Raw genomic sequence first — 26720 nt, forward strand, 5'->3', positions numbered from 1 at the left:
GGTGGTCATGAACGTAAAGAATCTACACAGCAATCCTCTTCCCTACATGCCTCTAGGGAAAGGTCCAATATTTCCACCACAGAACCATGGGGTGAGAAGATCAAGGAGAAGAGAGGTTAAAACGGTAAGCCTCAGAGAAGTGGACAATTAATAGCAATTATAAGCACAGAGCTCTCAATAGCAAGGAAACACAAGTTTCCCCATGTTCCAAGGAATACTTATGCCCCAATTTTTTTTTTTTTAAGATTGGCACCTGAGCTGATATCTGTCGCCAATCTTCTTTTTCTTCTTCTCAAAGCCCCCCAGTACACAGTTGTATATTCTAGTTGTAGGTCCTTCTGGCTCTGCTATGTGGGGCACCACCTCAACATGGCTTGATGAGCTGTGCTAGGTCTGCGCCCAGGATCCGAACTGATGAAACCCTGGGCCACCGAAGTGGAGTGCATGAACTGAACCACTTGGCCACAGAGCCTGCCTCCCTGGTGTCAAAATTTGAAGGTAGCCATATATATATATTCTCTTTTGAAATGGTTTTTTAAATCTTGCTCTTTTGTGTTTTCTGTTTTGACCTTCCCACACAAATTAACATATTTAAATCAGAAACTGACACTAACTGCCAGGACAAGATAACATGCTTTTTAAATGCATTCGTTTATTTCCTGCTAAAGTATATAACAATTAATTTATGAGTTAAAAAAAAAGATCTGTTGCCCCAGGATTGTGCAAACCTGAGAGCTACAAAGCTTCCACCATTAATTTCTTCACAAAAACTGTGAACGACCAACATTCTGTTGGCAAAAAAACCCTGCTGAAATCAAGTGGGGGGCGGGGGGGGGATGGCCAGTTCGAGAGAGGCTGGATGGCATTGTCTTCCAAAACTACTTGCGAGAAAAGCACAATGACAGATGTAAGCCAAAAACAGGCCATAAAAATTTCCAGAAGTTCCAAATCGTCCTAGATTAAAAACTTAAAGTCTTAGAAACTCTATGCCCACATACAAGCCACATGTTTTTCTCCCAGGAATATCACAGCAGCAAAAGAGCGGGACGGGCAGCTATCTCAGGCTGACTCAGACTCGCCAGTTTCTCACGCTTGCCTAAAAGGTTCGCCCTACACACCCTCGCTAGGGAGGAGAGACTCCATTCCCAGCCTCATTCCTGTGTCAGGGGCTTTCTGACGGCCCAGTGCCTGATGGAGGGAAAGAGTAGGAACGAATGAAAAGGAATCAGAGGATCCATCACCGGTAGAAACTTCTAAAAGCATACACACATTTACACACACAGCGATACACCGTTGCCTTGGAAACCAAGTCAACCACCCAACCCCTCCTCGGGGGCGTCGGGACCCACGTTTTGGGGCCAGGGGTCGTGGGCTGGAGACAGCCGGGACCGGGAGAAGGGAGTCCTCTCTCGCGGCCCCGCCCCGGGCCTCGTTTCCCTGGGCGCCTACCGAGTAGAGGAGCATGACAGCGCCGGGACTGGTGGAGCCGCCGGAGAAAAAAGAGTTAGATGAACTGGAGGAATCCATGGTGCGGCTGCCGTCCCGGGCCAGGCCTGGAATTCTTTGCTAAGCGGTGATGGTGCTGCTGCTGGGGGCGGTTCTTCCGCGCTGGGAGGCCCGACCTCGCCTAAGACAGTGGCACCCTCTGCGGCCGCTACACAGGACCCCGGGCGCCGCCATCTTAACCAGAACGGAAGCCGCGCGGGGACCTGCGGCGCGCGCGCGCAGCCCCTCGGAACCCGGAAGCGGGGTCTCCACGCGGCTGGAATCCAGGCCGCCTCTGGGCTGTAACGCAGCTGCAGACCCCACGATGGCGCAGGAGCAAGACCTGGGGTCCTCTGCCCCTGCCTGTTCTCAGACACTTCTGGACGCTGTGCTCCAGAACCTCTACGACTTTGGTGAGTGCGAGGCCTGCGGAACCCACGCGAACTGAGGACTGGAGGAGCCGAGGGTCTGCTGGCGCCCTGAACTGGGTCGGTCTCCGCTTTCAGGCTGAAGGTTCTTGTAGGCCGAGCATCCCTCAGCTCGTCCAACCTGGCTCCGATAATGGGTCCAGCACACACCTCCGTCTGAGATCACCCTTCTCCCGCCCCCACGATCGGGCTGTGTCGAGTTATTCTTTATGAGTCGAACTTCCTAGCTCCTGTGGGGACCAACCTAGTTGCTTGTTGGAAGCACCAGGGCTTTCAGACTTAACAGGAGTGATGCACACAGGACCTTGGTCTCTCGAAATAGCCCACCTTTTCGCTTTTCCCGGACCTCTGGGAAGCCCCCTCACCCCGCGCCTCCCCCAGAGACCCGCCTGACCCTGGTGCGTTGGTGCCACCTTGTCACGTTGGGGCCTCATCCTTCACTCCTTCGCCAAGGACTTCAGAGGACGTTTTCACACGAAGCTTTCACGACCGTTTCTTTCTATAAGTTGGCCGACCTATGCTCTCTTTCCTTTATTTTGATGGGAGAAAGAAAAAGTAAACATGCTTATCATTAAAGGTGGACAACCGCCTGGCACTTCAGTAGGAAGACAGTTCCACACACTCTGAAGAACTTGTCTTAGAGAAGGTGACATCCCTTGTTCATGCACCAAAGATAATCATTAGGTGTTAGTGCCTTGACGGACCAAGCATATTTCTTAAATTCGTAGTGTGGTTTTGCAAAAGCAATTTTATTTTGGAGTCATTGCTGAAAATTCTAAGCTCACTTAAATAGTAAAAATGGTAGCTAAGAAGTATGGACAATTTACCATATAGTCCATACTTTTCATGTATTCACTTATTTAATTTTCACAACCCTGTGAAATAGCTATTGCCATTAATCCCGTTATTACAAATGTAGAGACAAGTGCTAGAGGGTAAAAAACATTCTCAAGTTTACCTAGTTTACTCAAGTTTACTTATACTGGGAGCTCTGAAGGCATGGGCCGTGTCTACTCATTTTTATATCCCTAATGCCAAAGTTTAGTTGACTCTTAACATGTTTATTGAATAAAAGACTAAGCAAATAGAAGCAAACATAAGTGATCAGCTGATATTTAGAGGACTCTGTGATATTTGTACTGTAGGTGAGTAATGAGGCCTAGAATTTTTGTCAGAATCTTCAGGTGACTGGTCGGAGTGTGAACAGGTGAAACAGAAGATCATGGGGATTTAGTAAAAAATAAGGGCACTCAGGGGCTGGCCCTGTGACTGAGTGGTTAAGTTCGTGCGCTCCCGTACAGGCAGTCCAGTGTTTCGTTGGTTCGAATCCTGGGCGCAGACATGGCACTGCTCATCAAACCACACTGAGGCAGCGTCCCACATGCCACAACTAGAAGGACCCACAACGAAGAATATACAACTATGTACCGGGGGGCTTTGGGGAGAAAAAGGAAGAAAAAAAAATAAGGACACTCACATTAAGCCAATTGTCTTAGGTTCATTTTAATTTATAACTGAAAGAAAATAGGAAAATTGTAATACTTACCTGTAACCCTAGAAAGGGTTAAAAAGAAACATTGGCTGCAGTGGCATACATTTTCAGTACAAAGCATGAGACAGCTGGCATTACCAGTCCCTGGAACTATTGCCATGGTGGCACTTTTAGTAAAGAGAAAGGTGAAGACTAAAGTAACTGTGCTAATAAGAGTCAAAGACATAAATATAGTTACTTAGGAAAACGTGGCTGCGTTTTGGATTCTATAAATTGTGCAAATGCAACTCTATTTGAAGAAAAACAGTTTTTTTCTTTGTGTATATCCCTGGGTGTTTATAGCTGTGACATATGCATAAGTGCATTCATATGATTTGATATTGGTGATAGCTAAAACCCAAAATATTTATTTTTCCTTCTTGTGTTCAAACAGGAGAGACAGAAGAGGAAGCAGAACAGAAAAGGATCAGAAAGAAAAGGGAAAACAAGAAGAGAGATGAGGGGACTTCAGTGGCCTTGGCAGCAGAGCCAGCTCCCCAACTCAGTTCTCTTGTAAGAGGCCAGAGGAAGAGTGCTTCCAGCTTCTTCAAGGAACTCAGAGAAGAGCTGCAATGTGCTCCTGCTGTGACCTCCACCGGTTCCCCTTTAGGACCAGAAGTTCCTAGTGCTTCAGTGTCTCCTCCCCTGAAGAAGAACAGAGAGCGAGTACAAGTGGTAGAATTTCACAGCAGAAATAAAAAAAGAAAACAGAAGCCAGATCAAGAGGAGAACAGAAAGGTAACGAGCTGGTTAGTTTATGTTTATGGTGAAAACCCAGATATTGTAATGTTAGGTGAATATCTTTATAGATTGTCAGGAGTCCCCAAATCCTTAGGCTCAAGGATTTGCTAAAAGCACTCACAGGATTTGGAACTCAGCGTGTAAGTAATCTTTATCACAGTTACGATTTATTACAGCAAAGGGATACACAGTAAAATTGGCAAAGGGAAAAGGTGTGTGGGGCGAAGCCTGGAGGAAGCCAAGTGTAGGCATCCACCTGTCCCCTCCCAGTGGAGTTGCATGGGATGTGCTTAATTTCCCCAGCCATGATGTGTGACAGCATGTGCGAAGTGTTGCCACCCAGCGAAGCCTGCCCCAGCCTGGATGTCCCTGGTTTTTACTGGGGGGTCAGTCACATAGGCATACACACTGACCTTAGCTATTCAAGCTCTAGACCCCTGGAGAAAAAGCAGGTTTTCACCATAAATCACATTATTAGTATAAACTATCAGGGCATACTTGATACAGTGTAGCTCAAGGCCTCAGGTATTCAAAACATTCTTAGCAAACAGCATATTCCAATTAGTGTTTGCAGGAGCCAGCCAAGGGCCAATCCTGAAAATAGGATGTTCTTAGCAATGTGCCGGGTTTGATAAACCCAAGCCTGCTGAGTTAACCCTTTCTGTTTGTAAGCCTTCTGCTTGTTGGTGCTCAGAGAAAGAACCCAATCATTCAACACTTATTTCTGGCCACCGTTCTAGGCACGGGACATGGCATTGAATAAAATCCACAAAATCCTTGCTCTCAAGGAACTTTCCTTCTGATAGAAAAGCAGTTTGATTTTAGGGAGCAGCAATCCCTTTCAGACTGAATTTGTGAATCTCACTGAAAATTCAGTTCGTGGGAGTGGTGTGGTTGCTCATCCAAAATTTTTTCACAAGGATATCATAATGGTTTTGTCAGATTCGTTGCTAAAAATCAGATTTTCCATTTCTATAGCGTTCTCTATGTCTTATAAACTTTTGTGTATCATAAAAGGAAAGGAGGATTGTATTAGTTTCCTAGGGCTGCTGTACAAAAATTTATCCTCCCGCAGTTCTGGAGGCCAGAAGTCCAGAATTAAGGACTCTCCACAAAACAGGAGAATCCTTCCTTATTTCTTCCAGCTTCTGGTGGTTCCAGGCTTTCCTTGGCTTGGGGCTGCATAATTCTAAACTCTGCCTCCGTCTTCACACGGCCTTCATCCCTGTGCGTCTGAGTCTCCCATCTCCCTCTCCCTTTCTCTTAGAAGGACACCTGTCACTGCATTTAGGGCCCACCCTAAATCTAGAATGGATTTCATCGTGAGATCCTTAACTTAATTACATTGCAAAGACCCTTTTTCCAAAGAAAGCCACATTTAAAGATTTCAGGGGTTAGAACATGGACATAGCTTTTTGGAACCCACAATTCAACCTACGACAAAGCTAGTTAGGCTTGCATTGCTCATTGTGAATGTGCAAACACCTGTTGGTGCCCAGTGTTTGCATCTTTTTTATGGTTTAAAAAGCTATCTGTGTGATCTTTTCCAGAATTCAAGTAGCACTTCATGTCAAGCTTACCAGCACCCCTTCCTCAAAGATTATTAGTGCATTCTGTAATCATATCTACCTTTATTTTAGGATTCTAAGTCAGCTTTCCAATTCTTATAGTCTAAATACGAGGGTGCTGGGAACTGTTACAGGCAGGCTAAGAAACGGATTCCCTCACCCCTCGAGGTAGCCAGAGCCCCCAACTGGCCAGCCGGGGAAGCCTACAATTAATGAAATTACCACAGTGCACCCCAGTGTACCATACAAATATTAGTATTTTCTGTGTGTGCCATGATATGAAAAAGATTGGAAAGCACTGCTTTGTAATATAATTCTGCATTTGGAGAGTTTAACTAACATAAAGCATCGAGGCACTCTCCCTTCAGTTTCCACTTACACTCGCTCATGTTCCTCTTCCTGGAATGGAAGGTTTTCTCTGTGATAGAAAGAACAAAAACTTGGCATTGAATGGCCCTGCATTTCCCTGTCCCTCAGTAACAGCACATCTGTAGCAGCTGTTGAATTGTCCTTTCTTCCTGCTCCTAATGAGCCCTTTTTCATTGTAGTTGGCTTTTCTCAGGAACCTCAGCTCACTCTACATTTTGGACTTCCTGACCTAAATGAAATGCTTCTGTTGTCCTTGGTGCTCTGCCCTTTCATCCTTTTCAAAGTTTATCCTTTGAAAATGTGAATGCGTCAGGCTAAGGACACACTAAAAACACATACACCCATAAAAAGACTTTAGCGTGTTGACCTTGCAACATGTACATAAATACAAATGAATATAACGCCAGTTATTATGGCCTATCCTGGGCAGAGGGAATGGAGGTAAAAAATAGTCAGTTGGGGCTAATTAGGATATGTAATGCTATGCTAAGGGTTTGTGTAACGTGCTAAAGTATAGTTGTGGCCCCTGCTTTCTAAGAGCTTATAAGTTGTTGTAGGACAGTTCAAACAGACATGGAATCAGCAAAAATATATACTAAGATAATGATAGCCTCCATTGATCAGTCATGGAATCAGCTGATCATCTCTGAAGAACACTTGAGAACGAAAGAAGTCCTAGTGAGTTGGACAGCAATCCGGCTGGGCCGGCCTGAACCCAGGAAATCACCTTCTTTTCCCAGAACTCAGGCTTGTTCTATAAGTACTGACAACCTACAAAAACAGAAACCAGTTTAAGAGGCATAGTAAGTGTTTATTTGGAATCAAAAAATTGCAATTCAGGGAGCACAGATTCAGGTAGAAACCCAAGTAATGTCCCAATTACCGGAGAGGAGCTCAGGGTTTCTATGGGAAAAGGGGAGTATGAGGTGAGTTGTATTAAGGAAGAGTTAGTTCATCGGTGCTGCATAAGGTGAGGCCAGGTTCACAGAATGGCTTAAGATTTAGTCATCAGGCAACGGGCTAGACTTGTACTTCATTGATTGGCTAGTGATTGGATATCAGCAAAGTCCAGTTGCATCGGTTCTTACAGACAGGATATTCTTGTCCTTACTGACGTCTTGGAATGTTGTCTATTTGGTCTAGTTTGGAAGATAAAGAAAACAAGACCTGCAAAGCAGTTCCTCTGAAATGGCTGCTCCGGCTCTGTTTTCGTAGGGCTCCACTCAATATCTCAAGTCATCTTTCAGAATACTGTGATTAAACTGCATTGTGTATTGAAACAGATTTGTAATAAGAAATATGTGTTTGGTCTTTGTCTCCGTTTCTGGCACAGAGCTCCTAAAACCTTTGGAATTTCCTAAGAGACGAGAGCTATAAAGGTGTCCTTTGTTATATGAAGGAAGTGACTTTTGGAGAGCACCCAAAGATGGGGACTGGTTGCCAGGAGGATCAACTCTGTGATTAGGGAGTTGGAACTTTCAGTCTGACCTCTAGGAGAGAGGTGAGGGGCCGGAGGTTGAATCAGTCGCCAGTGGCCAATGATTTAATCACTCGTACCTGCATAATGAACCCTCCATAAAAAGCCACAAGGACAGGCTTCAAGGTTCAGAGAGCAGGTTGGTGAACATGTGGAGGTGCTGGGAGAGGGCATGGAAGCTCCACGCCCTTTCTTCATGCCTTGCCCTGTGTATCTCTTCCATCCAGCTGTTCCTAAGTTATATCCCTTTTATAATAAACTGATGATCTAGTAAGTAAAGGGGTTTCCAGAGTTCTGTGAGCCACTCTAGCAAAGTAATTGAACCCAAGGAGGGGTCATGGGAACCTCTGATTTGTAGCCAGTGGGTCAGAAGTACGGGTAACAACTTGGGCTTTCAAATGGCATCTAACGTAGAGGGCGGTGTTGTGGGACTGAGCCCTTGACCTGTGGGATCTGACACTATCTCCAGGTAGATAGTGTCAGAATTGAGTTGAATTGTAGGACACCCAACTGGTATCAGAGCATTGCTTGTTGGATATGTGGGGAAACCCTCCAACACACACACAGGTCAGAATTGGTGACCAGAGCTTCTTTTAATAGGCTTATCTGGGAATTTGTCCACTATTTGTGTAACATTTTACTCATTCCAAATGTCTAACCTACAAATGAACTTCTTGATAACATCCCATGTATAAGCAGACACTATAGAAGTAGTTTGACAGGAAACAGTAAGATCACTTACTCATTCATTCATTTATTCCACAAAGAATTGGGTGCCTACTATTTGCCAGACCCAGGTGATCCAGCAGTGCAGAAGGTATAGTCTTTTGCCCTCATGGAGTGTACCATCTACTGGTGGAGTTAGAGAAACCCTAGGTAAATGAGTAATATAATTAAAGAGTTATAAACGCTCTGAAGGAAAGAACTAGTGTCCTGAGCGTAACGGACAGAACCTCCTTTAGATAGAGTGGTCGGGCCGTGTCTGAGGAGGTGATGTCAGGCTAGTGCTCTGTGAGAGGGAGCTGTGCTACTGAAAGGAGCGGAGAAGAGTAACGGGGACGGAGAGAGAGCAGTGTTGCAAATGCTCTGTGGTATGAAAAGGCCTGACATGTTCCACCAGCTAGAAGACTAGTGGGAGTAGGACAGAGGGGACAATGGTCAGCAGAGGAAGAGCAGTGTCGCAAATGGCTTGTGGTGTGTTGGTCAGAGGGGAGAATGGTGTGAGTCGTTGTGGGAGGGACAGCCTGAGGCCAGCCCTTAGCAGGTCTTGTAGACAATGGTGAGGCCTTGGGTTTTAGTTTAAAGTATGCGGGAATCCACAAGAATTTTTTAAGCAAGGACATGAGGTGGTCTGACTTATATTTTCCAAAGATCACCATGGCCCCTGAGTGGTAAAGAGATTATAGATAGGGGCTGGCCTTGTGATTTGAGGAATGAGCTGGGGAATGTACTCTGTAATGAGTATTGCAAGACTGCCTGTGAGGAAAAAAATGCGTAGGCCCCTAACAAATGGAAGTGTCATATGTAGCTTAAAATGATCCAAATACTATTTGGCCCCTAGGGATATGCCTCACCAATGCTATTTCTCCACCCTTAGCATTGGTCCGTCCTCCTATAGGTGAGTCACTGCCCCTATTTCAGGAACCTTAGCTTCCGTTGTGGCCTACACAGAGAAGGCGTAAGAAAGACGTAATAGAAATAATAAAACTGTACCGTAGGTAAGAAAGGACTCTTGGATCCTGTGGCCTGGACTGAGGTACACATAGACTGCTTTTGAGCATGTAAAGAATTGCTAATAACAGCTAATATTTCCCAGATGCTTACTATGTACTAAACGTGATTATTTATATTCATTAACGAATTCATTATCTAACTGAATCCTCACAATGTGTGTGACCGGTCTTCATTTTACAGGGGAGATTGATACAAGACAGTTAAATTGTTTGCCTGCTTTTAAACAGTGACCCCAGTGTCCCCACATCTGCAATTCCAAAACTCCGACGCGTTGGAACTCACTAGTGAGCTGGTTTGTTTGTTGTTTTTTTTTAAAGTTTTGTGCAGATTTATTTGGCAGCAAAACCTGACCTGAACTGATGCAAGAATTACTTTTGTTCTATTTGGTATGAATATTCATAGATGTTGCTGTGGAAATATGAATATAGTTAATTATGAGTTGTTGTCTTAGACCCCACTGGAAGTGGTATGGAACACTCAGTATATTCACAGTATTACCTTTCTAAAATGTAAATACTCCTGGATTTTCTCAAGATTCCAGATAAAGGATTGTGGGTGTGAAGTAAGTGCTAGAACTCAGGTTCAGAAGCCAGGCTCCCTGGCTTAAAAGCTGTGTACCCAACTACTATGTTAGAGGGAGAATATAGATTAGGTAAGTCCCTTTGCCCTTGTGTAACACGAGTATACTGACCCAGAACCTGTGATTGCCAGGTTCTAACTGCCTTCATAGCCTCTGCATTATCTAGATCACTCCCCAGGACTCCACCCTGAAATCCTCTGCACTCCAGCAGCATCCTTCAACTTTGTACCATGCTCCCTGTTCTTTAGTAGATGCAGTGTCAGATAGGTGTCAGGAAGAAAGTAATCTAGTCGAAGTAATTTACACACAATAAGATATGAATTAATTTCTTAATATGCCTAGAACTGCCTGCATTTTGCAAAGAGAGTGTATATTTACCCAGCTGTTCTCTCATTGGACAAAAGTTGGCCAGTGTAACTAATAGAATAAAAAATCTAATCACTGGAGGAGAAAATACTTTTGGTCGGCGAGGCAGCCGCTAGACAAGTTCATTGACCCTGGTGGGCTCCCTGCCTTCATCCCGCACCCCCAGACGTTTCTCCCAACTCCTCCTTCTTTTTGTAGCTTTCTTCCTTCTTCATTGTGTAACATACAAGTTCTCAAAATCTCCAGACATTTCTCTCTACTGTAGGCTTTGTTAGGATAGGTTAGGCAGTGGTTTGATTACAAATAGTCCTTACATCTCAATGGTTTAAAGGCAAAAGTTAATTTTTTTCTCATGTTACTTGTCTATCAGGATCCTTCCCTAGAGACCCAGGATAACAGGGACTCCACCGTCTGGAAGGTTCTTAGTGGCTTTGGTGAAGAAGGGGAGTTGACGAATGCCTCTTCAAGGCTCCATGCGGAACGGGCATCCTTCCCCTCTGCTCACATTTCTTTGGCCAAAGAAAGTCACGTAGCCCTGCCTAACTTGAGGTGGACAGTGAAGCCCAGTTCTCCTGTGTGTCTAGAAGTGGAGGAGGACCCAACATTGCCTGTAGGTAGCAGTGCCTCCGACCACAGTGATGTGAGGGGCAGGAAACTAGAGGAAACCACTGATTGTTTCTCGATCAGGGAATGCATTACAAATAAACACTGAAGTGGTTTTAAAGCTATGAATAAAAAGTTAAAGTTAGATGGTGGTGGGGTCGTGCTAATAGACTCAGCGTCATGAAATAATTAGCCAAGAACTTTTTTCCAAATGTTTGCTTTTATTATAAATGGGAATCCAGAACTCGGACCCTTTCTCAGAAACAAATCAACAGCTATAAAGCTAAGACGTTTCCGGTGAAATGTTAACAGAACACTTGGGAACACCAAGATCTCTGTCTCTAGCCAGACCTGCCACCCAGGTCTGCCCTTGGTGTACACAGCCCCTCAGCCCAGGTGTTCCCATAGTCAGGATGAACTGAGGCCTGCAGTGCAAGGACTGGGTGTTCTGTGGGGCTGGTGTTGGGGAGAGCAAGGACATCAGGACCCAGGGGTTTCAGCCTCAAGGTAACTATCACACAATTGGCTGAGAGGTTTATGATAGGACCGCATTGAAACAGGTCCTCTTTAGGACCCATCGCTCCATTCTGCTGCTGATCTTCTAGGAACAGGTCAGCCGAGGGCGTCTGTGACTTCTCCAGTATTGCTAGGAATCTGGCGTTCCTGAAAGAAGTTTTCAACTCAAAAGAGTTTAGTCAGTCATTACTTATTGGATGGATGGGAGAGAGGAAGAACTATTTAAATATTTAGAAAAGGAGGCAAAAGTTCTATGGGATTTTGGAGGTCTGTGAACGGTGTACAATTTTTTTGGTATATATAAAATTTGTATTTGAGGACTTAGATATGATCCTGAAATCATTATGATTTTTTAATCCATTTGCTTTTCAATAATACTATTACTGTTTATCATACGAAACTGATTAGATGTGCATGCCAGTGGAAAACATATCCTAAGTTCAAAGTAAAAGTGGAATTTTTTCCAGTCATGGAAGAGGAGAATAACACGTTCTGGGGTAGGTAAATGGAGGAGCCCCACACAGCATCCTCCATGCTGCCCTCATGCTCTTAAGTAAAGCATTTGATTCTGTGAAATATGTGATTGTCCGAGGAGAACCATAACCATAATAACAGCCAGGAGACCCGATAAAGTAATGTGGAAGATGCATTTACTGTGACTAACAGCACAGAGCAGGGCCACATGCCTAGAGCATGATAGTCACCCTCTACAGCACAGTCCTCCGTTACCACCAGCACCCAGGCCCATTCAGTGTCCAGTGTGACAGCAGATGAGCGGTGCTGTGGGGATTACTGGGAGGCTGTTGTTTCATAGTCAGTGGGTTAGTGAATATGAACGCGTTGGCCAAGTCTTCCTGTTTGCTGGACCTGGCTGCACACTTGCTGTTTACTTTATCCTATTTCACCATCCTAACCCCCTGTGAAGTTAGTACAGGGGTCCTCATTGAAACAGAAGCCGTCATGTGGAAACACAGCCATCATCTATGGAAACGTTCAGTGACTGACCCACACACCCAAAGTACAGTGGTGGGGGGAACAACCAGGATAAGCTGAAGCACAACTCCTGTTTGGAGAAGAAGAAACCAGGAGGCATGTGGACTGCCGTGTGCACGGCGCCTCTCAGCGGGGCATGGGGCTAAGTGCTATGCTCTCGTCCTGGCACAGACCCCACCCTGCTGGGCAGGCATGGCAGGACGTCCCACCCTGGCACACAGCCAGCTGGGGGCTCAGGGCCGACCATCTCCCTTCACCATTTTCTAGAAGCTGCACGCTTTTACAGCCAGCTTCCTGTCTGTCCAGATTTTGGAGCTGGAGTTGAGTAGTGACTGCTGTCGTTGGCCAGATTTGACAGTGGTTCTCTTAAAATCTTAAGCTCTTGGTCGATTCTATGGGTTGGTAATGACAGCCAGAGGATATGTTGATGTAAAGAGTGACCTATTTTGAAGGCATTTGCAGTATCATTATTTTCTATTGGGAATTGCAAACCCAATCTCCACCATTTCTAGGAATCTCGTGTTCCTGAAAGAAATCTTCAACTCAGGAGAGTTTTATTAGCCATTATTCTAAAGGCTGGATGGGAGGAAAGGAAAGAAAGAAAAAATTATTTAAATAGAACATTTTTTTACCCTCTAAAATCCCTGCTCAAACAAAATTATCCCTTTCTAACCACCTCCCAACAAAATTTTCTACATATGGTGCGTGAGATACAGACATTGGTCTCTCTCTGACCATCTTTTCTTTTTTCTTAGTTTCTCATCAATCCTTTCTCTTAAGCTTTGAGGTCTTAAAAATTTTTTACTCCATTTTTCTTATGCTAGCTGTTCATTTGGCTTTTGTGCAAGATGCTTGTATTATTGTTTGGTATTAGGCCTCTGGGCCAGTTTCATGGCTTTTAAAAACATGAGTCTGTTGGTGATGGAATAGTAACAGATGATCTTAATAAGAGTTTTTTTTTTTCCTTTTCAGACCAAAACTAGTATCCTTGAGAAAGATGTGGATATACAAGAATTTAACTTAGAGAAGGTATGTGTTTTGCAATTGTTAATTTTTTCAGCTTTGTAATACCAAAAAAAAAAAAAGACTATGTTTGCATGCCCAGTGGTTGGGGAAATGGTTAAGCAAATCATGCTACATTTACTTGATTGAATATTATACAACCATTTAGAACACGATGGTTTTGTCACCACAATGCCAGTGATACAGCGGTAAGAAAGAAAAGCAGGGATGTGTGTATTCTGTGATTGTAACTCGGTTTTAAAAATGCAGAGAAAAAAGACAGGAGGAAGTAATTCAGCTGAGAAGAGTGGGTATCGGTAACTTTTTCTCTTCTACAAAATCTCTTTAAAGAAAAACACAGATGTGTTTGAAGCTGCTGTGATGAAGCTGCTCTAAGTGTGAGTGAGTGTGTTTGGAGAGGTACCTTTGGGATGAAATTGCGGGTATGGATAGTAGCTTGTTTTAGAGAGCATCCGAGGGTCCCACCCAGCTCTGCCTTTGATCCTAGGTCTGCACTGATTTGTGCAGAGATAAACCTCTGCTTCAACTGTCCACATGCAGTGTGGGAGGATGGTGTTGCGAGATTAGGGTGGCATTTTAAGAGATCTGCACGGAGCTCCTTAAACCACGCCATAACGGAGTCCTCGCTAGTTGCCGTCACTGCAGGTCGTGAGAATACGTAAAAGCATTTGGTGGACGGCACGTGGCATCTGACGTCCAGCCCTCCTAGGGATGCATTTCTTCTGCGGAGTTTTTGAACACACCGTGGAGCTTTGGGATTCTGCTTTGTGTCTGCAGGCTCGTTTGGAAGTGCACCGGTTTGGGATCACGGGTTATGGAAAAGGAAAGGAAAGAGTCCTGGAACAGGAACGCGCCATTATGCTGGGTGCCAAGGTGAGGGGTTCTTCTGCCTGCCATCACCAGACAGGGTACAGAAAAGGGGCGAGAGAGCCCAGGGCAAGTCAGGGCAAGGGACATGGGAAATTTTTGCAAAATGAAAAATGATAATAGGTATCCTTTTTCTTTCATTTCAGCCTCCCAAAAATAGTTATGTGAATTACAAGGTTTTGCAGGAGCAAATCAAAGAAAAAAAGGCAGCAAAAGAAGAAGAAAAGAGAAGGGTAGGTGTGATAGCCTTCTCTTTACTCTATTAAACTTCTAGAACAGAAACCTGGTTGTAATTTGCCACAGTGGAATGCTGTACTCCACTGCTTGGAAGGCAGTCTAGACAACACCCAGATCTGGAGTTAAATGAGCAACTTCTCTCCACTTCTTCAAGTCAGCTACATTTTGTAATACCAGGCAAGTGATTTGGCATATTCACAGGAAAGGTTTGCTTTGAAATGCAAACTCCTGTTCAGATGGTGTGAGCTGCTTTGATCTTTGTCCTAGACTCAGTCATTCTTTTGCATTTCACATTGTATAGAACACAAGGGCTTATGAAAAACTGCCAGAGGAATAGATATTCTACTCCCTGACTTTCACCTAAAATGGAAGATTTGACATTTCTATTGTCAGTCTTCTCTGGAATGGCCTTTCACATTCCTGAAAGAGTTTTAGGATGGAATTTGAGTCTGTTATGTTTAATAAGCCTCCTCGAAAACGTATTAAAAATAGTATTTCAGTGGCTTTGGGTCACAAACCTCTTGCCTTTTTTTGGATCTCCATTATCCATTACTGACACGTATGTTATCTTAAATTTTGAAATCAGGCCCAGGACACAGATATTTTCAAGAAAAAGAAGAGGAAAGGGCAGGAAGACAGGTGAGTGATACCATTAGGTACCAGGGTGGAATGATCTGGATAAACGAACGTGTTGATTAGTTCTGAAATTAATACCCTGCATTCATGTGGTGGTTCTAGCCTGTTAGAGTGCCTCACTGCCTTCACTTATGCTAATCGAGCCCTTTGAGGGGAAGACAGGATGTAGTAAATTGTCCAGGATCCAATAATACCTCAGAACTGAATTAGGAACCTTCTCTAGTCCCCCATTTTCAAAGACTGGACACCTCGAGTGACAGCCGGAAAGCTGAGGTTGACATTTCCAACAAAAGACTTCTGTTCCCTCCTGAGAGTGCCTGCTGACATGACGGCACAGTCTGGGTCTGTATCACCTGTTCTTTGACATTCCGCAGGAGGTAGAGTGCCATAATTTGAGTAATGGAACATGGATTTTGTTGCTTTATGCCTGTTTCTTAGCTTTGGTTCAAGTGCCTTTTTCTCTCTCCCCAAATTACTGTTTCAAAATTGACTCCTTTTGTCTCCACCTTTTTTTGGACTCCTGGTGAGCTTGCATATGCTGTCAAGTGGTCATTTGTTTGGCCATGTATGTCTGTTGAGGGCCCCCCAGGTGCCAGGCACATAGATGTCTTAGGTGTTGGGGATACAGCCATGATCACACTGAGGGTGTCCCTGCCCTTGAGGAGCTTACATCATAGTGAGGGAAGCACACCAAAACATACAAACAGATAAGTAAGGGGATGTCAGGTCCTGGCAAGTTCTGTGAAGAGGTTGAAATAAAGCATTGTGAAAGAAAATCACTGGTGTGGGCTGGGCTGTCATTCTAAGGAGGTGACATCTGAGTTGGGAACTGAATGGAGAAGAGGAGATGGCCTGGAAAGATCCGGTAGCAGAGCATTCCATGTAGAAGAAACCAGTGCAAAGGCCCTGAGGCAGGAATGCAGTTGGTGCATTTCAGAGACCGCTGAAGGCCAGTGCTGCTGCCAGAGGGTGCGGGGCTGTGCATGAGAGGGAGCAGGAGTCTGCAGGAGTAGGCCACTGTCCCCTGGTTGGTGGTGCTGCAATCCTTCTTTACAAGCTTAACTGTAGTACCTTTCTCTCACTTTAAATGCAGGAAATCCAAAAGGAAGAAATCAGCTCCCAGTATTTTCTCAAGTGGACGGACTGGACAGATTGGAAAATTCAAAAATGGGACACTGATTCTGAGCCGAGTTGATATTAAGAAAATAAATTCTTCCCGAGTGCCAAAATGAAGTACTTTGTAAAAGAAAGAGAGGAACAGGAGAGTGCCGTGATCCTGAAACTGGACCCCAATAAGACTTCCAGATTGTTATTTATTTCATATTTCACAGACGGCTTTTTTTATTTTAGGGAAAAAAATCAGATAAAAATAATAAAATTTGGGGCCAGCCCCATGGCCAAGTGGTTAAGTTCGCGCATTCTGCTTTGGCGGCCCAGGGTTTCACCGGTTGGGATCCTGGGCTCGGACATGGTACCACTCATCGGGCCATGCTGCGGCAGCGTCCCACATAGCACAACCAGAGGCACAACTGGAATATACAACTAGGTACTGGGGGCTTTGAGGAGAAGAAGGAAAAATAAAAATAAAAAAAAAAAGAAATAAAATTTCTAGCTGCTAAAGTGTGTTTTTTGGTGATAATTGTGTTGGGCCAGCTACTGTGTGAATATGAAGTAAACCTGCTAAAAGAATGTCAGTGTTCTCCTGCAAGCTTCACTCTAGCTTCAATTTCACTGCTGTTTTGTGCATTTGCTCCTAAGATGATTTCTCATAATTTTACTGATGGGTAAATATTGATAACCAGCTTAAATTGCCTTTTAATTTTTAAAAGATGATTTAATGTTACTCTATCGTGAAAGAACTAAGAATGTGGTCATTTGTCAGTTGTTTCGTGGGAAAAGCAGTTTTAATTTTCAGCCTACCAAGTATATAAAATCTACTTCATAAGAAGTTATATAAATAGAACTTTTTTGGTGTATATGACCGTGACTATTAAATAGCACAACAGATGGGTTTCACATGTCCTAGTACCTACATTTAAGCAAATATTGTCTCCTTCAAAGTAATCACCTTTGGCAGCTATACGGATATTTTGTAATGATAATGCCCTTGCTCAAAGTGTCTGGGAGTTTTCAAAGCTTGTGGCACATTAAAAGGAAAGTTTTCAACGACGGTAATCAATTTTGGCTTTTTTTCCCCATTGCCAGAAAATTCAGCTAAACCTAGTAAATGATAATAAACCCAGTAAGTAAGCAAGTTTTGGTGAAAACAGGCATGTAAATGGCTTTCTTATGTGACTCATGTTGACTCCAAAGGCATTGCCAAATGAGGAGCTCAAAAAATGTTTTTAATTGAAGCAAAATTGGAATTAATGTTTTATTTTCCAGGTTTATTTTGAAAGGTTGTATTTATTAGGATATACATTTTGGCAGTTTTTAAGAGTAATTTTTTTAAAGGTGTTGAAGATCCTAAACATGACAAAGCACTAGGAAAACATCTCAGGAGCTAGAAATGCCCTATTACTTTGGGTGCTGAGCCATTTAACTCCTTTTCATTTTCAACAGGGAAGCAGGGAGACCTGGTTACCCCCACCTAACCCCGCCTCCCAAGAGCCAGCTGAGCTCTTGGCCAGACTCTGGACCAGACCCCCAGGCTAGTCAGTTCTGGAAAAGCATGCAACTTCCAGGTCTAAGTTGCTCCCCTTATTTTTGTTTCATCTTTTAATTTACTGAATAAATATTTAAAGAGCAGTTTTGTGACCATTGGGTGCTCTGGAAATGCTCAGAGGTCTAGGGGCTCAGAGAAAGCAACCTGTCCTGCAAGGACTGAAGACCATGCTTTTTATTTCCCCGTTGATAAAGTTTCTTCCCGCAAGCTTAGCCGCAGAGGGAAGCCACAGTGGAAAACAGTTGTCCAAAGGAAGACGGTTCTATGACTCAGATTCTTGCAACAGCCACGAAGGAGCATGGGGTGGGGAACTGTCTCCTCACTGTCTTCCAAAGCCCCATTTCCCCTTCGCAGGGGTTTCTTCCCCGCCCTGGATGCATCTGCCTAGATCGGTCCTTCCTCCACACAACACTACTGCCTAACGTGACTCCCAGTGACCCACTTAGGGAGCTCGTGATTCCCGTCCCCACAGCTCTCGGCCCTGTGGACCTAAGACCCCGCTTCCCAAAGGGAAAAGCAAGAGAACACAGCACGTGTCCCCTTGAACAGGTGGTTGCCTGGGCCAGAAGAGCCACCACCTTGCAGGGGGCAGTGACCCTGACCATCAAGAGGAGGTAGGGCTGCTGTTGCCCAGTGGGGCAGGGAGGGAGCTGTTTGCACCCAGGCCATCCATTCAGGCGTTTCTTGATACTCCCTTTGCCTAATTTTGATGGTAAGTAGACAAGCGCAGCAACGCTGGACCGAGAAGGGCCTGGGGACCTGAGGCTCACCCCGGGAGATGAGGGTCTGGATCATGATTAGCAGAGGTGCCAGGTGGGGGCAGACGATGGCTGTCCGATGCAGCTCCGCGACCAGCTACAGGGGCAGGGAACACGCTTTGTCCCCCTCACCTTCCTCGTCTAAGCCTCGCCCCAGGAGCTCTGGAAGACCTTCTCCCAAACTCAAGTGAAGCATGGATCTGTGGCACCGTGGGTGGACTGTGGTGGATGCGCTATGTCTCACCCAGATCCCCTTTCAAGAATAAGGACTTATTTGCTCGGCTGCTGAGAGTGCTGAGGGCACGGCCTCCGGCTGTTTGCCCTCCTCAGGGATTGCCTCACCCCTTCCCAAGGTGGCCCACAGTCAGTGAAGGATTGATGCGAGGGTATTAAACCAGTTCTCTCATCCCGACTCCGGACAACTCCAGAGCAGAGTTGGCTGAGGCCTTGGCTGGGTCTGCATCACGGCTCGACATCTCTCTTGGCCCAATCCTGCTTGCTTCCCTTTGCTTCCAAGGGTGTGGATCCCAACGGCACCTGCTAAGTGTCCTGCTGTCTAATCTGAGTCTGCAGCTACCCCCTACGCAGCCGGCCCAGCCGTTCAGTAATCTGCAGGTAACTGAAGGGCGAGGCCGGGTCTCAGGGGTCGTTGGGGGCATGTGAGATGGCTGCTCTTGAGGATCATGATCTGAGGAAGGCAACAAGGGACAGAGTCTTCAGATCAGACACACTCAGGCTCATTCTGTGTAGTCGAAGGAGCTCATCGGTCTCCTTGATGCTCACAGATTAGGATGTTTTCCCCCAGGCTCAGTTTCCGCTTGTAACCCATGATCAATTTTTTATTCATGAATTTATCTTAACCATGTGTTAACTGTTGGCAATTTCTAGCCTTAGTACCTCTTGCAAAATGAATTCCATGAGCTCTCCACTGTTTGACATGGTACCTTATAATTTTGAGTCATATGTAACTAAGATTTCCTGGGCACACACAGCAGACCCACACCGACCCTGACGCTGAACAATGCCCTGGCCCTCTGGGTTGGAGGCCGGGAGGCCGCCCCTCCTGCAGCCTGAACCGTCCAGCTGGCAGTCAAGGCCAGTTTGGAGAAAGGCAGACCTTGCCACGAATCGTAATTACAGACCATACCATGTCTTCCGGTTGTTGGCAGTGTCAAAAGAATTTATTTCAAATCTGCTTAAGACTGTGGTAAAACTCAGGTTTTCCAAAAGGCAATACACAAAATTCAACCAACCCCCAGAGACCAGAAAACACAGTGTTTGCAATTCAAAAAATACAAACGCTTGTGGATACCAATACAAAAATTAGAAAAAAGTTGCTTTCGCTACCCCCTCTCCCCCTGTTCTGTGTTTCTAGTGGAACATGAACACCAATGGGACCAAGAGGTGCCACCGAATACAAACAACTAGTGACAGAAAGTGGACGCGATGGAAGGACGGGAGGAAACGGGTAAGGAAAGGCAGGAAAATGGAAGTTCTGTCAACAGCCAAAACAAGGACACAAAGCTTTTTGTTACTTTTTAAATTCCTTTGCCAATGTTCACACACATCTCTCATGCTTAATACAACAGTATAGTGCGAAAGCAGCAATTCTACATCATGCATTTAACATTTTCTGCTTTGCTCACTCTGCACGTCCTCTCAGTGCTGAGAAAGTCTGGGGCTTGGGATGTCCAGTCACCAGGTGTGGGAGGAGTCGGAAAGGCCTTCCCCAGGCTGGCGTCTCACCCAGGAAGCACCCGCCATGTTCCTGCTTCCACAGCCGCAAACAGTCACTTTTCCAAACCTGAGGGCTGTTTTTGGACTCTCCTCAGAGCCTTCCTGAGGGCCTGGTCTGGTGAGCAGCGCCCATCTGGCTTGCCCACAAGGCCCCCGGGTCTTCCCCAGGACTAGGTGAGGCAGCCTGGCCCTCCGTGAGCTGCTCTCTTTGAGAGAATAGTGATGCCTCCAGACGCGACTTCCCTGTGGGTCTCAGCTCCCAACTGCTCCTTCTGACTGAAGTCAACAGCATTCATGAAAAAAGCAGGAACCGCCCTTAACAGACAGTGCAAGTGAAGCCCCAGCGAAGTGCCGACCACCAGCCCCCTCCACCTTTTTGCCCAGCCAGCCTTCTAGACTGCAGCTTGATTGCATCTCACCTTACTCGCTGACCTTGGTTTTCAAAGCTGCTCCCTCTGCTGAGATCTTTGGAAACAAAGGAGACACACTATGGTGGGGGGACCCCTTAGATACAAGAACTTAAGGTAATCAAGGAGACAGAAAGGCGGGTTAATCTCCTCCCACACAGGCAGGTGCCTTTGGGTCTAACAATGAGAATGCTGACACGTGGCCTGTTTACAGCACCTCGCACGAAGAATACCATTAAAATAGGCCTCACTGGGAATGGGGACATTTGGGGTGTTGCTTTCTAGGGTCATATGAAGCCTGTTTTAAATGTCAGTTTTACTCCCTCAAGGCCAGGCAGCTGTGTAAAAAAAATACATGCTCCCGGTCATAAGAAGCTCAGATGGAAGACACTGTGGTCAGAGAACACTCTGGAAAGTCCCACACAGGCTCGATTCATTGAATGTGAACCATTAGCCTAGACTCAATAGATGAAAGACGACACTTTCTTCTTTAAAAAGTGTTATTCTATAATTCTCACAATACATCAGAGGAGGTAGGTTAGCATGACCAGTCTCATTTTCAGGCAGGGATATTGAGGCACAGAAAGATTTGAGAGATTTGCCCCCACCCATACTATGAACCAACATCAAAGCCAGGTTAAAAGACATGAGTTTCCGAGGACTGAACTTAGTGTCTGGTCAATACATCCCGCCCCAAACCTACTCTCCTCCATTTTATAGTCCATTTAAAATTAAAGCTGTTAGGATCATTTTCTCTTCAAGGAGAAACTGCCAAGGAAGGTGATCAATGAAAATAGCTGTTGGCTTACAAAAGAAAAGTCAAGATTTCTCAGGATCAGCGTAGACCTTGACTATCTTCTAATGATATTCGACTTGATTTTTTTTAACCAATTAAAGGCCATAAATCCATTAAGAAGTTCCTGTCGCTTCCAGGAACCAGGGGCCAAGGAAAACGAAGGTAACAGGTTTGCTGTCTAGGAATGGGGTGGGGGCTGGGGTGCATCTTCAGTGAACACAAAGTGAGAACCGACAGGTTGGCTTCTGTTCGTGGCTCACCCTATTTTTCCCTCCCCGCCCCAGCTGGCAGAATGCCGCAGACCTATGGGAAAGCCTGGTCTTGGGCATTGAGACGAAGGCCCACAGACTTGTGATACAGGTTGTCCACGTAACACTGCAGTGGACGCCCCACACATCACTCTGCCTATCCACACAAGACAAACCACTAGCATAACCCAGTCGTTCTCAGCCAGGAGTGTCCCCCAGGGGACATCTGGCAATGCCTGTAGACACTTTTAGTTGTCACAACTAATTTGGGTTTGCTAACCGGCGTCTAGTGGGTGGAGGCCAGGGATCCTGCTAAACATCCTACAGTGCACAGGACAGCTCCTCACAACAGAGAATTACCCATCCCTAAATGTCAATAGTACTGAGGCTAAGAAATTCTAGCATCATCCGTGGGCCTTGTAAATGTGTTCCTCAGCATTCTCCTGTTGAATCCCCCCAAGGACTACATCCTCCCTCAATGTCTCGCAGCCAGCAGGTGGCCAGGGAGCCCAGAGCAGCTTTATCGATAAGCTGCCTGCTCACCTGTGCTGAAACACACCTTCACAGGGGACCAAGCCTTTCACTTGCAATTAGACTTAAGGCTGAAATGCAAATATCTCTGGAAGAAGTCCATGTAGATCCTGCATCTGATCCTTTCCTGAGATGCTCTGGTAGGCAGAGGGCGGGGGGCACCAAGAGCAAGGAGGGTGGGCCTGTGCCCATCACTCTTTGTAAACTCCACAGTTTTGCCCAGGCTCACGCTGGAAAGCACGACCCTCTCCAACCTTGGTGGGCCACGGGGCGCCTGAGGGCACTGTCACAAACCCAGAGTACACAAAGGGCTGAAGATTCAGCTAGAGCTATATACAGTTTTCTAGTTTTTAGGTCTGTTCCTTTGTGGGTCAGGATTACTGGTGTCCGCTTTAATTGGAATCATTATTTTCCCAAGCAGGACAGAAAGGGGAAAAGCAGGATGGTGTGTAATGTCTTACCTTGCTTTGAATTAGGAGCTAGGATGCTATGCAGTGAGATGCTACTGGAAATTTTTAAAGACATTAATTCTAAAAGGAAAGGCATACACTTGGACCAAACTTGCTCACTAGCAAAGAACAAACCGCAGAAGCACATCACGAGGCATTATTTACAACGCAGCGGAACTTGACATTTTAGAATACTATGAATTCCTTCCCCACTGAAACTGCTTGATAGATGAACACCAGGTTATTCCTCAGCCAGCCCAACAAAAGCATCATTGTGACGTAATTTTTATGTACAGAAATGTCACCATATTGTAAAGGAACAGGGAAATCGATGACAGATGAGAAGCCCACGACCCGTCGCTTCCACTCTGAATTCCAGGGGCTTCCTGGGATGCTGACATAAGGCCATGAATTATTGATGAGTTCTCTCTTCGTTTTGCTGATCCTCCAAAAACACAAGTGTGTGGCACGGACCTGCCTTCTCTCTTAGGTCCATTCTTGTCCCTGAAAGGTGTTTTGTGCTGAGGACAAGAGAGGTGGCTGTAGGACAGCCTGACACAGTCCCTGATATCAGCTGTATTGCTTCTGGGCTCCTGGAGGAGTCGGAAAAGGTAGAATGGCGCCTGCTGGACCTCCTGAGACTGCTGACTGTGGCAGGTGGGGTGGAGGTCCTGGTGGCTTCTCTCTGAACTTTGGGTAATTTTCTTCCTAATGAGGCCACCTGAAATTGTGGGAATTCCCCTTCTCCCTTTTCCATATCTCCCTCTGACCTCGGTGCTGGCTTTCCCAAGGGTATCCCCAAATCCAGGCTGATCTTGAGCATCTACTCTCCAACGACGCAGAGCCGGGCCACCTAGTGACCCCAGTTTCAATGATTCTGGGACCTCCCCAGCCTTTCATCCAGACTCCACTGTGAAAAGCCACTTTGGCCAGGTGGTCCTGCCTAGCCCGCCGTCCCAGCCACATGCTCGCTCCACTCTCTCACTCTCATTTCCCAAAGCTGAGGCATCTGGACCCGCCGGCCATGGCTTCCTCCACCCCAGGAAGGCCATGGTTCTTCTGTGCCCTCCAACCTTTAGGAGTCTTCCCCACCCTCCAAGCTGAGTCCACCCAGAGCTATGGCTAAGGAGGGAAACTGAAGGAAACTGGAAGCACAGGAGAGAGGCAGCTGCACACACAAGGACATGCGGCAGCCTCGGGCAGCCCAGGTTGTATGCATCACCCAGCCGGCTCTGGCCGAAGCACCTCCATGTTCCCTAGATACCACTTGGCAGGACAAGAAGGAAGAGGCATGACCTGACTTCCCCTAAGAAGATGGTTGCCGGGACCTTGGCAGCAGAGGCTTAAACACAGCACCAAGCAGCTCCTGAGGACCCCGGGCAGCTGGCCTTGCCGACCACACTGGTGGACACGGCCGGACAGGCAGCCTCGCAGTCCGAGATCGTGGGCTTTGAGGTAGGGTTGTCGGATCTGCTGAATAGAGGGTAGGATGTGCACAGCATTGGCCCGGGTAACTCGGAAGCCAAGTGCGGTGTCTAAACAAGCAGGGAGAACCGAGTCAACACAGTTGGTGCCGGTTTACAGGCTAAGGTGTATAAAAATCCAATCCAGCAAATAGACAAGTTACTCCTCAAGCTCAAAAATAAAAAGCTTGATAACATATATTCTTTTAAAAAGGAGAGAGAAAGGTTGACTACGAGATGGAGGTGGCAGGTGACAAGGAAGAAGAGAGGGAGGAGCAGGGGAAAGTGCTCTGGGTTCAGGCTCCTTCCGAGAGATGGAAATGACTCCATGGGTCTTGAGGGAGAAAGTTAGTGTTCCTAGCAAGGAGGGGAGGGCTCAGCCCCAGAGCCCCGCCCTGGCCATTGGGACTCAGCATACCCAGGCTCATGCTCGGAAGCTGGGAGACGAGGAACACGATATTGCTATATTTCCTGCCTTCTTCAGAGGTCCTGCCGGCCCTGTCATGGCAGAACCACCCCTGCCATCGGGGGCCACTTCTTGCTTTCATGATGCTTTCATGATGACAGTAAGATGGGTCTCCAAGCAAAGGTGGATTGAGTAAAAGAGGCTTCCCCAGCGTCTCTCATCCTACAGGCTTAGGAGGCTGAGAGTGGACAGCTCAGAAGAGTGACTCAGACAGGTTTGGACTTAACCTCTTGGGGAGCCAGTTCCAGAACAAAGCCACCACCAGGTGGACAGGCGTCACAGAGTCATTCAAATTTCAGTGTTTTCTTTTGTGTTTAGGAACTAAGAACTGAGAGAATGAATCTGAGCAAACTGTCATGTATGTGTGTGTGTGTGCGCATGCATCCGTGTGTGTGAGAGAGAGAGACTGGTGATTAATGAAGGACCTAAGAAAACCATTTTAAAAGCTTCTCAACAGTTCAAGAGAGGGGCAAAGATCAAGATTAATGATTAATGCCCCTTTCCATTGATCCTGGATTAACTCCACAAGTAGCATAACATACCGAAGATTCCAGGACCAAAAAGCTAAAGGATAATTTTTCTGGCAAAGATGGGATCCTGCAACCTTGGTCCTCTGAAGGAGCGGCGTCCCAGGAAAGGGCTGACACTGAGGATGTGGGATTCCTGTGTCTCCCTGCCTCTTGCTCTTAGGAAGCTAGTCTCAAAGTCTGCCCTCCTTTCGTCCCCTAAAAAAGAAAGCTTTGAAAACAGATGGCAGGAAACAACCAAACCCCGAATGCTTTCTCACTCCCTTGAGAAAGGTCCTCCTTTGTGAGTATTTGTAACATCCAAGTGGAATGAAGGGGAAACACACATCTTTTTTCCCACTGACAGTGGCCCCATGAGCGTGGCCTGCAGACCCATTCTCCATCCCCCACAAAACGTGTCTCTAAGATACTCAGTGGCTGCTGGGTTGCACCCAAGACGTGGTTGTCCTGCCCTCGTGTGTTATCTGACCGCGAGGGATGGCAGGGCTTTTCCTAGATGCCCATGGGGAGCTGGAGCTGGGGGGCTAGTTGCCTGACAGCTTTGGCCGCCCCAGGTTTGTCGGCACCTCCAATCCTGTGTGCAGGGTGACCTGGAAAAGAAGAGGATAAGCGAGGGTGGGTGAGGCCACCCATGAATCCTGAGCACTCAGCCAGCCAAGCAGCCACAAGTCAGGCCCTCTGCTTGCTTGGGGCGGGGAGGGGGGTTGCCACAGGCAGCAGCCTGAGCGACAGCTTCTCCGTATTGTGGGTTCTGCTATTTATCATGCCGCTTAATATCATGAATGTGAGGTCCACGAGTGTGCCTCAAGGAGCTGGTCTGCACCTCTTTCCTCATAGTGAGAACCACACAGCTGCCTGGGGTTCCCACTGTGCCCCAGCAGCCAGGAACCCAGGCAAGGCCGATGCTCTGTTGCAGAAGGCGTACCGGCTCTCATGGTTGTATATTTGTTTCTGCTTTCTCTCCATGGCACTCTTTCCTTTCCTACATTTGTTCTGTTAACCCAATGGAATAACAGCGCATATTTCAGGCTGTTTCAGACCCTTTTTGCAAATGAGTGGAGGTTCAAGTCGATCGATAATTGATCGATGTAGGTCCATCAATATTCGGAGCCAATGGGCACCACAAAGCAGGACTGCCTCCCCCAACCCCACACTCCCCAGGGGAAGGAGGACTCTGCTAGAAACAGAGGATGGAGCCTCCACACTTCTCTCCGTCCCTCATACTCTCACTGGGTTCCCATTTTGTCTCTGCCCATTGGGGGCCTCCAGGGCCATCAGCACTCCCCTAGGACTGGGCCCAGCTCTGACATCTAAAAGAACAAGTGTCCTGCTTCTTGTGGGAGCCAGAGAGGGATGAGCGGGAACAAGAGAAGGCCCACGGCACTGTAGGATTGGTCTCTCCCCAACTCTCTTTTGTTACTTCCCCTCTCAGGGGAAAGCCACGTGAAGCCTTGACCTGCCCCCACCTGAGGGCCCCAGCATCCACCTGGCCAGCAGGGTCCCAGCTGGGCAGGGGGGC

The 26720-nt window shown here is 46.4% G+C and overlaps 3 protein-coding genes across 4 annotated transcripts in view; 1 reads left to right on the forward strand and 2 right to left on the reverse strand.

The window, feature by feature from the left end:
• GNPAT (glyceronephosphate O-acyltransferase) overlaps window positions 1-1699 on the reverse strand; it is a 33453-nt gene extending 31754 nt beyond the window's left edge. Inside the window, exon 1 of the mRNA XM_001494161.4 lies at window positions 1450-1699. Coding sequence (XP_001494211.1) covers window positions 1450-1527 — 78 coding nt within the window. The 5' untranslated portion in view covers window positions 1528-1699. The remainder of the gene's footprint in view (window positions 1-1449) is intronic.
• Window positions 1577-16759, forward strand: C1H1orf131 (chromosome 1 C1orf131 homolog). Its single transcript, XM_005602700.4, has 7 exons — window positions 1577-1898; window positions 3839-4182; window positions 13364-13420; window positions 14192-14287; window positions 14428-14514; window positions 15105-15157; window positions 16248-16759. The coding sequence occupies exons 1-7, from the start codon at window positions 1577-1579 to the stop codon at window positions 16384-16386; spliced, it is 1098 nt and encodes a 365-aa protein (XP_005602757.1). The 3' UTR covers window positions 16387-16759.
• Window positions 16760-19730: 2971 nt separating this feature from the next.
• TRIM67 (tripartite motif containing 67) overlaps window positions 19731-26720 on the reverse strand; it is a 53899-nt gene continuing 46909 nt past the window's right edge. The window contains exon 10 of one of the 2 annotated variants that reach the window (XM_001915264.5): window positions 19731-25791. In XM_001915264.5, coding sequence (XP_001915299.1) covers window positions 25726-25791 — 66 coding nt within the window. In that variant the 3' untranslated portion in view covers window positions 19731-25725. The remainder of the gene's footprint in view (window positions 25792-26720) is intronic. The other variant, XM_023647720.2, reaches the window with a different exon arrangement.

The sequence above is a fragment of the Equus caballus genome, chromosome 1, assembly GCF_041296265.1.
Source record: "Equus caballus isolate H_3958 breed thoroughbred chromosome 1, TB-T2T, whole genome shotgun sequence".
NCBI lineage: Eukaryota > Metazoa > Chordata > Mammalia > Perissodactyla > Equidae > Equus > Equus caballus.

Coding starts and splice junctions, on each gene's coding strand:
- C1H1orf131 (XM_005602700.4), top strand. CDS start 1,577: ATGGTGCTGCTGCTGGGGGCGGTTCTTCCGCGCTGGGAGGCCCGACCT. Junction 1,899..3,838: donor CCAGAACCTCTACGACTTTG/GTGAGTGCGAGG, acceptor GTGTTCAAACAG/GAGAGACAGAAGAGGAAGCA. Junction 13,421..14,191: donor AAGAATTTAACTTAGAGAAG/GTATGTGTTTTG, acceptor TTGTGTCTGCAG/GCTCGTTTGGAAGTGCACCG.